This window comes from Labrus bergylta, unplaced genomic scaffold (genome assembly GCF_963930695.1).
Source record: "Labrus bergylta unplaced genomic scaffold, fLabBer1.1 SCAFFOLD_153, whole genome shotgun sequence".
Classification (NCBI taxonomy): Eukaryota; Metazoa; Chordata; class Actinopteri; order Labriformes; family Labridae; genus Labrus; species Labrus bergylta.
Genome location: NW_027077257.1, coordinates 1 through 12,500, shown reverse-complemented (window position 1 = coordinate 12,500; position 12,500 = coordinate 1). Strand labels below are relative to the sequence as shown.

Below are 12,500 nucleotides of genomic sequence, written 5' to 3'. Positions count from 1 at the left end.
TTAGTATGCTTTTTCATAATACTAAAATAGTTCCAAGTGTAGAAAATTCTTCAGATTGTTCACATGCACAGAAATATTTGCAGATACACACACATGCTGTTGAAACATTTATTTTTTTATTTTTCACCAAACAAGTCAGTGCTACATATACCAGAACAGTAAAACATCATCCAGCCTCTCACTGTCAGCCCGTTGATGACATCATCAACTTGATCTGATTTCATTTGAAAGTTGTTTTCTTCTTTGGCCATGAACTCCTCTACCAGCTCTACCTCTCACTCTTCCTCTACCAGCTCTACCTCTCACTCTACGCTCTCACTCTTCCTCTACCAGCTCTACCTCTACCTCTTACTCTACCTCTCACTCTTCCTCTACCAGCTCTACCTCTACCTCTTACTCTACCTCTCACTCTTCCTCTACCAGCTCTACCTCTACCTCTTACTCTACCTCTCACTCTTCCTCTACCAGCTCTACCTCTCACTCTTCCAGCTCTACCTCTACCAGCTCTACCTCTACCTCTCACTCTTCCTCTACCAGCTCTACCTCTACCTCTCACTCTTCCTCTACCAGCTCTACCTCTCACTCTTCCAGCTCTACCTCTCACTCTTCCTCTACCAGCTCTACCTCTCACTCTTCCTCTACCAGCTCTACCTCTACCCCTCTCTCTTCCTCTACCAGCTCTACCTCTCACTCTTCCTCTACCAGCTCTACCTCTCACTCTTCCTCTACCAGCTCTACCTCTCACTCTTCCTCTACCAGCTCTACCTCTCACTCTTCCAGCTCTACCTCTCACTCTTCCTCTACCAGCTCTACCTCTCACTCTTCCTCTACCAGCTCTACCTCTCACTCTTCCTCTACCAGCTCTACCTCTACCCCTCACTCTTCCTCTACCAGCTCTACCTCTCACTCTTCCTCTACCAGCTCTACCTCTACCCCTCACTCTTCCTCTACCAGCTCTACCTCTCACTCTTCCTCTACCACCTCTACCTCTCTCTCTTCCTCTACCAGCTCTACCCCTCACTCTTCCTCTACCAGCTCTACCCCTCACTCTTCCTCTACCAGCTCTACCTCTCACTCTTCCTCTACCACCTCTACCTCTCACTCTTCCTCTACTAGCTCTACCTCTCACTCTTCCTCTACCAGCTCTACCTCTACCAGCTCTACCTCTACCAGCTCTACCTCTCACTCTTCCTCTACCAGCTCTACCTCTCACTCTTTCTCTACCAGCTCTACCCCTACCTCTCACTCTTCCTCTACCAGCTCTACCCCTACCCCTCACTCTTCCTCTACCAGCTCTACCTCTACCAGCCCTTCCTCTACCAGCTCTACCCCTCACTCTTCCTCTACCAGCTCTACCTCTACCCCTCACTCTTCCTCTACCAGCTCTACCTCTCACTCTTCCTCTACCAGCTCTACCTCTACCCCTCACTCTTCCTCTACCAGCTCTACCCCTACCTCTTCCTCTACCAGCTCTACCTCTACCCCTCACTCTTCCTCTACCAGCTCTACCCCTACCCCTCACTCTTCCTCTACCAGCTCTACCTCTCACTCTTCCTCTACCAGCTCTACCCCTACCCCTCACTCTTCCTCTACCAGCTCTACCCCTACCTCTTCCTCTACCAACTCTACCTCTACCCCTCACTCTTCCTCTACCAGCTCTACCCCTACCCCTCACTCTTCCTCTACCAGCTCTACCTCTCACTCTTCCTCTACCAGCTCTACCCCTACCCCTCACTCTTCCTCTACCAGCTCTACCCCTACCTCTTCCTCTACCAGCTCTACCTCTACCCCTCGCTCTTCCTCTACCAGCTCTACCCCTCACTCTTCCTCTACCAGATCTACCCCTCGCTCTTCCTCTACCAGCTCTACCCCTCACTCTTCCTCTACCAGCTCTACTCCTCACTCTTCCTCTACCAGCTCTACCCCTCACTCTTCCTCTACCAGCTCTACCCCTCACTCTTCCTCTACCAGCTCTACCTCTACCAGCTCTTCCTCTACCAGATCTACCCCTCGCTCTTCCTCTACCAGCTCTACCCCTCACTCTTCCTCTACCAGTTCTACCCCTCACTCTTCCTCTACCAGCTCTACTCCTCACTCTTCCTCTACCAGCTCTACCCCTCACTCTTCCTCTACCAGCTCTACCTCTCACTCTTCCTCTACCAGCTCTACCTCTACCAGCTCTACCTCTACCAGATCTACCCCTCGCTCTTCCTCTACCAGCTCTACCCCTCACTCTTCCTCTACCAGCTCTACCCCTCACTCTTCCTCTACCAGCTCTACCTCTCACTCTTCCTCTACCAGCTCTACCTCTACCAGATCTACCCCTCGCTCTTCCTCTACCAGCTCTACCCCTCACTCTTCCTCTACCAGCTCTACCTCTCACTCTTCCTCTACCAGCTCTACCTCTACCAGCTCTACCTCTACCAGATCTACCCCTCGCTCTTCCTCTACCAGCTCTACTCCTCACTCTTCCTCTACCAGCTCTACCTCTACCAGCTCTACTCCTCACTCTTCCTCTACCAGCTCTACCCCTCACTCTTCCTCTACCAGCTCTACCCCTCACTCTTCCTCTACCAGCTCTACCCCTCACTCTTCCTCTACCAGCTCTACCCCTCACTCTTCCTCTACCAGCTCTACCTCTACCCCTCACTCTTCCTCTACCAGCTCTACCTCTCACTCTTCCTCTACCAGCTCTACCTCTACCCCTCACTCTGTACAGATCAGTTTGTAGCTTAAGACGTGTGAACTCACACTAGGAGCAATGCAGCAGTGAAACGTTGGCGAGCTGCAGGACGCTCTCGTCTTCTTCACACATCCAAAATGTTTTTTTATTCTGCAAACAGGAAGTAGATCTGATCACATGTCTGTGACTCTTTGTTCCTTTACACTGAAATAACAGGTTGTCTCTGCTCATCCTGCTCATCATGTTAGAGTCTGTGTGGCTCAATGCTTCAGAATGCAGCTCATACACATGTTCATTGTGGTTTTACCTGCACTCTGGATCCAGGATCTACAGGATGAAGCAGCAGCTGCTTCACAGGAAGTGATCCGTTTGTTTTGATTGGCTCCTTAATAAGTGTTCTCTCTTCACCTCCGAGGTGATGGGACAGAAAGATCTGAAATCTGAACTGAGGCAAGGCGTCATGTGAGAGTCTCACTCTCACTTCTGACCCCGCCCCCTGTGTCTCACTCTCCTGACCCCACCTCCTATGTCTCACTCTCCTGACCCCGCCTCCTATGTCTCACTCTCCTGACTCCGCCCCTGTGTCTCACTCTCCTGACTCCATCCCTGTGTCTCACTCTCCTGACTCTGCCCCTGTTTCTCACGTTCTCCTGACTCGGCCCCTGTGTCTCACTCTCCTGACTCCGCTCCCTGTGTCTCACTCTCCTGACTCCGTCCCTGTGTATCACTTTCTTGACTCCGCCCCTGCGCCGCTCTCTCCTGACTCCGCCCCCTGCGTCTCACTCTCCTGACTTCGCCCCTGTGTCTCACTCTCTGGACTCTGCCCCTGACTCCACCTGTTTCTCACTCTCCTGACTTCGCCCCCTGTGTCTCACTCTCCTGACTCCGCCCCTGTGTGTCACTCTCCTGACTCCTCCCCTGCGTCTCGCTCTCTACTGACTCCGCCCTGACCCCGCCCCAGTTTCCTCACGCTCTCCTGACTCCGCCCCTGTGTCTCACTCTCCCGACTCCGCCCCTGTGTCTCACTCTCCTGACTCCGTCCCTGTGTCTAACTCTCCTGACTCCGCCCCTGTTTGTCACGCTCTCCTGACTCCGCCCCTGTGTCTCACTCTCCTGACTCTGCCCCTGTTTCTCACGCTCTCCTGACTCCGTCCCTGTTTCTCACGCTCTCCTGACTCCGTCCCTGTGTCTCACTCTCCTGACTCTGCCCCTGTTTCTCACACTCTCCTGGCTCGGCCCCTGTTTCTCACACTCTCCTGGCTCCGTCCCTGTGTCTCACTCTCCTGACTCCGTCCCTGTGTCTCACTCTCCTGACTCTGCCCCTTTCCCCCTCACTCTCCTGACTCTGCCCCCTGTGTCTCACTCTCCTGACTCTGTCCCTGTGTCTCACTCCCCTGACTCCACCCCCTGTTTCTCACTTTCCTGACTCCGCCCCCTGTGTATCACTCTCCTGAATCCTCCCCTGTGTCTCACTCTCCGGACTCCGCCCCCTGCGTCTCACTCTCCTGACTTCGCCCCTGTGTCTCACTCTCTGGACTCTGCCCCTGACTCCACCTGTTTCTCACTCTCCTGACTTCGCCCCCTGTGTCTCACTCTCCTGACTCCGCCCGTGTGTCACTCTCCTGACTCCTCCCCTGCGTCTCGCTCTCTACTGACTCCGCCCTGACCCCGCCCCAGTTTCCTCACGCTCTCCTGACTCCGCCCCTGTGTCTCACTCTCCCGACTCCGCCCCTGTTTCTCACTCTCTCCTGACTCCGTCCCTGTGTCTCACTCTCCTGACTCCGTCCCTGTGTCTAACTCTCCTGACTCTGCCCCTGTTTCTCACGCTCTCCCGACTCCGCCCCTGTTTCTCACTCTCTCCTGACTCCGTCCCTGTGTCTCACTCTCCTGACTCCGTCCCTGTGTCTAACTCTCCTGACTCCGCCCCTGTTTCTCACGCTCTCCTGACTCCGCCCCTGTGTCTCACTCTCCTGACTCTGCCCCTGTTTCTCACGCTCTTCTGACTCCGTCCCTGTTTCTCACGCTCTCCTGACTCCGTCCCTGTGTCTCACTCTCCTGACTCTGCCCCTGTGTCTCACTCTCCTGACTCGGCCCCTGTGTCTCACTCTCCTGACTCCGTCCCTGTGTCTCACTCTCCTGACTCTGCCCCTTTCCCCCTCACTCTCCTGACTCTGCCCCCTGTGTCTCACTCTCCTGACTCTGTCCCTGTGTCTCACTCCCCTGACTCCACCCCCTGTTTCTCACTCTCCTGACTCCACCCCCTGTGTATCACTCTCCTGAATCCTCCCCTGTGTCTCACTCTCCGGACTCCGCCCCTGACTCCACCCCCTGTTTCTCACTCTCCTGACTTCGCCCCCTGTGTCTCACTCTCCTGACTCCGCCCCTGTGTGTCACTCTCCTGACTCCTCCCCTGCGTCTCACTCTCTACTGACTCCGCCCTGACTCCGCCCCTGTGTAGCACTCTCCTGACTTCACCCTGTGTCTCACTCTCCTGACCCCGCCCCCTGTGTATCACTCTCCTGACTCCGCCCCTGTGTCTTTGTATCTGCAGTACTTCTTATTGAGTCATGTTTCCTGCTCTGTGTGTCGTCAGGTAACAGATCCATCAGTCAGCTCCTGGTATATCTGAAGGTTTTACCTCCCTCTTCTCGGGATAGAGACACTGGGAGAAGCCCCCCCCGAGGGCATCCATCATATGAGGAGAAGCCCCCGCTGACAGCCTGATTTCTCAGATTTAATTAAAGGCCAAAATTGATTTCAGCTGTTTCCTCCGGCTCGCTGCTCCTGGTTCTGACCTTCCATCAGACCGATCCAACGCCGCTCTGCTGCCGGTCTTCTCTCTGGTCAGACCCTGCAGCAGCTGTCTGCACGGATTGGTGCGCATGCAGCCACAGAATAGAGAGGCGGGGCTAATTAGAGAAAGCAGATGTTGATGAAAACCTGCAGACTGTTGAACCTCGACAGCACTGCTGATGCACACAAACACAGGAAGTGGGTCAGAGGTTCAGGCTGCATGTTGTTTTATCTGTATCAGCTGTATTAGAGATCAACCATCAGTGCCACCCCCCCCCCCCCCCCCCCCCCCACCTGCCACTGATCCTCCACGGGGAGCAGAGAGAGGAAGGGACAAACAAACCGGGACGTGTCACTGATGATAACGCAGCGTGGCCGGATGAGACAGATGCTCGGGCGGGGGTTTGGGGGCCGAGGTTGGAACACTGTCACATCTGATCTGGGCGCCATGCGACTCTGACTGTCAGCTGGTTAAAGGGAACAGCGAAGGCTGTAAGGAGGAGGGGGGGGGCAGATTACACTTCAGACACTTTAAACCAGATGTTACACTCTGTCCTGCTACAGGCTTTTATTTTGGTAACAGCACAACTTCCTCTGAACGATAACGCTCACATGAGAAACAAAGGAACAGGTCATTAAAAGAAGACGGTTAAACTCGATAAATAACTTAACTAATCGTTGAACCTCTATGTTACTATCGGCCTGTCATGGCGTCACGTTAAAGGTTACAGCATGTTTTTTTTTCTTGTGTGTTTTTCATGGCGTGTGGATTTCTTTAAGTCCACAGATAGTCGTGTTGGTGTCCATGTTGATGCCATCGTTAACGAGTTAATCATCGTTAATTAACATCTTTTAACTCATTAGTCATTTTTAATCTCGTGCTGTTTTGTCCCTTTAGGCTCCCCGTAGCTCCGCCTCCTCAGGGTCTCCCGTAGTCGCAGCACACATTCTGATCTTTCACATTCAGTCTTTATCTTCTGGACATTTTTGCTGCGTTGCCATGGAAACGAGTCTGTTTGAACCGGATCTGTAGCTTTAAGTACTCGATGATCATGTGGGTGTGAAAGGCCGTACTTTATTTCAAAATAAAAGCACACAGCACGTAAAGTACTCTCAGCTTAGGACAGTACAAACCTTCAAAATACAAGGCTGACTATTTTTATTTTTAATTGCAAATAATTGAATTTGTGATAAAAAATGTGATTAATGGTGACATAAAAATGTAATGGGGGCCGCCTTAAGCCTTCGGTATGAATGTCCTCAATGGAGTAATTGTTTCCACGGTAACAGAACACTGTTTTAAAGGTTTGAAAGATGAGCTAAACGCTTCTGAAGTGTCGTTTCAGAGGTCAAAGGTCAGGTCAGCGTGGCCTGGTGTACTTCCTGTATCCAGGCTTCAGTCCTGTGTTTGTGTGTCTCAGACTTTTACGACCTGACTTAATAGAAATTCATGGAGAAGCGGAGGAAGTAATCAGGCCGGGGAAGTAAAACACGACGTTTTTAAGATAATAAATGTTCAAAGTGTTCGCTCTCGCTGCTCCGGCTGTAAAACACGCCGCTATCAGCCTCCAGGAACCGGTCCTGGTGGGACTGAGGCTGTAGCTCCTCCTGTCCCCTGTGGGCTGGGGTCCAGGTCTGAAGGTTCTCTAAACGCCCCCCCAGGCCTCCCGGAGAGAACAACACACACACACACACACACACACACACACACACACACACACACACACACACACACACACACACAGACACACACACACACACACACACACACACACACACAGACACACAGACACACACACACAGACACACAGACACACAGACACACACACACACACACACACACACACACACACACACACACACACACACACACACACACACACACACACACACACATAGACACACACAGACACACACACACACACACACACACACACACACAGACACACACAGACACACAGACACACACACACACACACACACACACACACACACACACACACACACACACACACACAGACACACACACACACACACACACACACACACACACACACACAGACACACACACACACACACACACACACACACACACACACAGACACACACACACACACACACACACACACACACACACACACAGACACACAGACACACACACACAGACACACACACACACACACACACACACACACACACACACACACAGACACACACACACACACACACACACACACACACACAGACACACAGACACACAGACACACACACACACACAGACACACAGACACACACACACACACACACACACACACACACACACACACACACACACACACACACACACACAGACACACACACACACACACACACACACACACACACACAGACACACACAGACACACACACACACACACACACACACACACACACACAGACACACACAGACACACAGACACACACACACACACACACACACACACACACACACACACACACAGACACACACAGACACACAGAGACACACACACACACACACACACACACAGACACACACAGACACACAGACACACACACACACACAGACACAGACACACAGACACACACACACACACACACACAGACACACACAGACACACACACACACACACTCGGCCTGAACGTCTGAAGATGTTTCTAGGTGTGTGTGGTCGCTTCACGTCGTGTAGACTTCGTTTCTTCTCTCGGCTCTGCTTCAGTTTTTCCTCTCACGTGTCCACGTGCTCAGACGCTCGCTGGAGAACTGTTGGCACAAAATACATTCATGAGTTTGACAAAGTCTCAAACTGGAGCCAGGACTTACTGCACGTCTTCCAGCTGGAGCTTTTTGATGATAATCTCGTCTTGATTAGCGGTGACTGAACACGCATCTCGGGCTCGTTGGCAGCGTGCTGATTCTTCTTCTCTCCAGCGGTGGACAGTAAGAGCTGCTGGATGCTAGCTAACGGTGTGGCGGTGTGTGCCATGGCGGCTGGTCGTGTAGGTAATCGAGGCAGTAATGACATGCTGGATGTGATGATGGTCGGCTGTATGACAGTAGGAAGCTCAGGATCTGTGGTGTGGAAGCTTTTCTGTGTCTGTAAATAAAAAGGCTGAGGATGGAGCTGCAGGCGGATTCCTGCGGTTTATTTCTGCAGTACTAAATCTGGCTGCTGCTCCACGCGGCTGATGACGTCTGACACGCTGCTAACATCTTTTGTGTTGGTGTGAATGCAGAAACATGGAGGCTGTTTGAGAGGCCTTCTTTGTTTTTTTGGATGTTTCATTCTGATAAGAGCTCTGCTGCTCCGGCCAACATTTGGAAGCATCTCTGAAGCGTCTGGCGTTTATAAATCATGTTGTTATTGTACTTTGTGTTTCTGGAACATTTCGGAGCTCTACATTATTAATTTCATCTTTTAAACCTTGTTTGGCTCCAGAGTCGCAGAGTAAATATGATGCAGGCTAACGCTTGGCTGACAGCAGCAGCTCCTCTGATGGACGCTAATGTACTCTCAGAATAGATCGAGTCTTTGGTTCTTAAGAATTGGAACGAGAATCAATCCTTTATGGATCCTTTGGGGGAAATGTAGCAGCTGATTTCAATTTGTCTTCTGTTTAGTTTAATTTAAGCACCAACGTGTCGATTTTCTTCCTTTCATCTCTGGCTCAAAGATCGTCTTGTTTCAACCACAGACTGTCAATATGAATGTCTGAGTGACGTCCCCCGTCTGTTCCTGCAGGGGGCGCTGGAGTCCCATCGATGGCGTCCCCCGTCTGTTCCGGCAGGGGGCGCTGGAGTCCCATCGATGGCGGTCTCCATGCTGGAAATGCTGTCTCAGTCTAACTTTCAGTCAACCTAACGACAGGCTGAGAGCTGGAGCTGAGGCGGGTTTTAAACCTCCTGACAAACCGTTACACCGCGCCCACCTGTCAATCAGGTCAGCTACACGCCTTATTGTGAATAACTCTTATCCTTCATCAAATCAAAACTGATGAGTCATCAAAACATTCACCCCCCGTACAGTGTGTGTCCATCCAGACATGAGCTAATCACACCTATTTGGTTTTTTGAACCAGGCTGTAAACATGTTCATCTCTGCTGTAAAAACAGGCTTTTTAGAATGGGTGTGTATGTGACTTCCTGTGCTTCTGCAGCCAGCCTCCAGTGGACACTCCAGGAACTGCAGGATTTTACACTTCAGCATCCGCTTCATGTTTCAACACTGGAGGTTACTGCTTGGGTTTCACTTGCTCTGAATGTGTGCATGGTGAACAATCAATCTAAACTTTATTACAGACACAGACTCATTAGAAACACGATGCAGCGCTTTGCTAAGACAGGAAGTGAACATACTTTATGTGAACACACACTTTAGGGGCTGAGTGTGAGCTTTGTTCATCAGTCTGTTCTTTCATAGATTTTTAATGAAGCTGGAATCGTGCTTGTTCTGTTTGTACAATGAATGACAAAAACACAGCAGATTAATTGACTCTTGGAGGTACAATGATCAGTTAGAATAATACAATAACTTTTCAACACAATCTGTTCATATTTACAGAGACTCACAGGAACGCCTCATCATGAACATAGCAATAAGCAGCTCATGGACGAGCAGACACATCGGAAGAGAAATGAGCAACAAAAAGAGAAAGAAAAAGTCCACTCATTTTAAATTCATTAAAGGTGACATATCCTCCTCCTCTTCAGAGAGCTCCTCTTCAACATATGTGTGAAGTTTCTTGTTCTAAATCCACTCTGATCCTGTATTTGATCATGTCTATAAACCCCTCTATTTCAGCCCTGCTCAGAACAGGCTGTTTCTGTGTCTGTACCTTTAAATATGTAAATGAGCTGTGTCTGACCACGCCCCTCTCTGGAAGGGCTTGGGTGTACTCTGTCTTTCTCGCTCCATGTCCTATTGTTTACGGTGAGAAGGCAGACTCAGAGGGCAGAACAAACACCTAGCTGTGGGAGTGTCACCCACCTGGGGGAGGGGCTACTGCCCTTTGTGATGTCATGAAGGGAAAATCTCCACACATTTTCTGAAAAGTGGAGCAGGCAGAAGACAGAGAGGATGGACTTTTCTCATCATTGGGGTGTGTGTGTGTGTGTGTGTGTGTGTGTGTGTGTGTCTCTGTGTGTGTCTCTGTGTGTGTGTGTGTGTGTGAGTGTGTGTGTGTGTGTGTGTGTGTGTGTGTGTGTGTGTGTGTGAGAGTGTGTGTGTGTGTATGTGAGTGTGTGTGTGTGTGAGTGTGTGTGTGTGAGTGTGTGTGTGAGTGTGTGTGTGTGTGTGTGTGTGTGTGTGTGTGTGTGTGTGCGTCTGTGTGTGCGTGTGTGTGTGTGTGTGTGTGTGTTAAAGAACCCCGTCTGAATGTACTTTAATTATCTTCTTTTATCTTCCAACGCTCCGCCACGTGCGCTGCGTGTAAGATGAAGTGGTCGTCTGATGGGAGGTGTGATAGAACGTCAGCCCGTCTGCATCATCAGAGTAAAGCGTGGCTCTGACGGCGTGCAGCAGCACGTGTGGCGTGCTCTATCATGTCCTCGGGGACTAACGGGTTCTCAGTGTCCGTCTTTCTAAGAACACAGTAAATTTGTTCATCGTTTGAGGCTGTCAAAAATGTAAATGATCCACAATCATTCCCGGGATCGTTTATTCTCGTGTCAGTGAGTCGCGTCGGCGCCGTGGTGACTGTTAATGGCAGCGTGAGCGACGAGGGAGCTGCAGGCGGGTCTCTGTCCATGGTGCTGAAAGACGGGCATGCTAAACTGGACAGGTCCACATCATAATTATACACATCTGGACCTGCAACACCCCACCCCTGGTCCTGGTCCTGGTCCTGTGTTCTGCTTTAAATAAGACTCTTATTTTGAAAAATCTTCTGATTTCTGATTGATTTAGTTTTTGTTCTGTTAATCGACTGACATGCTGTCCCCTCCTGCTCCTGACCTCTGACCTCTCCCTCGCTCTCTCCTGTGCAGGGGCCATATTTGAGGAGAACGCAGTGCGGGACGATGAGGTGTTCCAGCTCGCCGTGTCTGACCTCAGTCTGAGCGATGACAGCATGCAGAGCGAGAAGATCACACACTCTATTAAACTCATCGAGCCCAACAACCCGTTCCAGGCGGTGCAGGAAGGTAAGACCGCTGTGTGAGAGAGAGAGAGAGAGAGAGAGAGAGAGAGAGACAGAGACAGAGAGAGAAAGAGAGAGTCTGTGTGTGAGCTGCTTCTGGTTTACTCTGCAGTGTTTTGTTTTGTGTCTTTCTGACTCTCTTGTGTTGAAATGTCCTCCTGAATATTCATCCATCAACCTCCTGAACGCTGAATCCCTGCTGCTCTGTCTCTGCTCTCTGAAGACGCTGCAGCGCAGAGACTCAGTCTTTCTATTGCTCTCTCTGTGGTGCAGCTAGGGGGCAGCACTGAGTGGAGCTGTGTTTGCCCAGCTGTAGTTTTTTCTCTAATTGTAAAGAAGCTGGCAGGCCGCTCGCTTTGAACAGAGATAATCAGACGCAGACTGCTGACGATACAAGATCATAAATCAACGATGGTGATAAGATGATGATATAAGAGAGAACAGATATTGATATGGACGCTGATTTGATGCTTGATGTTAGATTGTCTCTGTGGTGATTCAAAGGAAAGCATGTTCATGTCCGCAGTGATGAAGATGATGCTGATCTTTCTGATGTGTGTGACAGTGCTGCTGAGGCTCGGCTCAGAGTCTTTGTGCAGAACCTCTTGTTGTTTTAAACCTGCTGCTCTTTTTTATAAACTCATGTTTAATACTGACAGTTCATCCTGCAGCCATGAGACTGGCTGACACTGCTGCAGAGAGGATCCACACAGAGACAGTGAGAGAGTAAGATGATGATTTTAAACCAGATTCAGATGTTACATCACTCTCAGAGAAACTCAACATTTAAAACAGCAGAATGACATTTTTAACAAAGTGAGCATGAATACTGTTTGACTCCTGAAATCTTCTACTTGGAGGTTTTTGT

The 12,500-nt window shown here is 50.4% G+C and overlaps 1 protein-coding gene across 1 annotated transcript in view; it reads left to right on the top strand.

Moving 5' to 3' along the window:
• Nucleotides 1–12,472, top strand: part of LOC136178449 (glutamate receptor ionotropic, delta-1-like) — a 15,889-nt gene extending 3,417 nt beyond the window's left edge. The window contains exon 2 of the mRNA XM_065952295.1: nucleotides 11,481–12,472. Coding sequence (XP_065808367.1) covers nucleotides 11,481–11,653 — 173 coding nt within the window. The 3' untranslated portion in view covers nucleotides 11,654–12,472. The remainder of the gene's footprint in view (nucleotides 1–11,480) is intronic.
• Nucleotides 12,473–12,500: the final 28 nt, after the last annotated feature.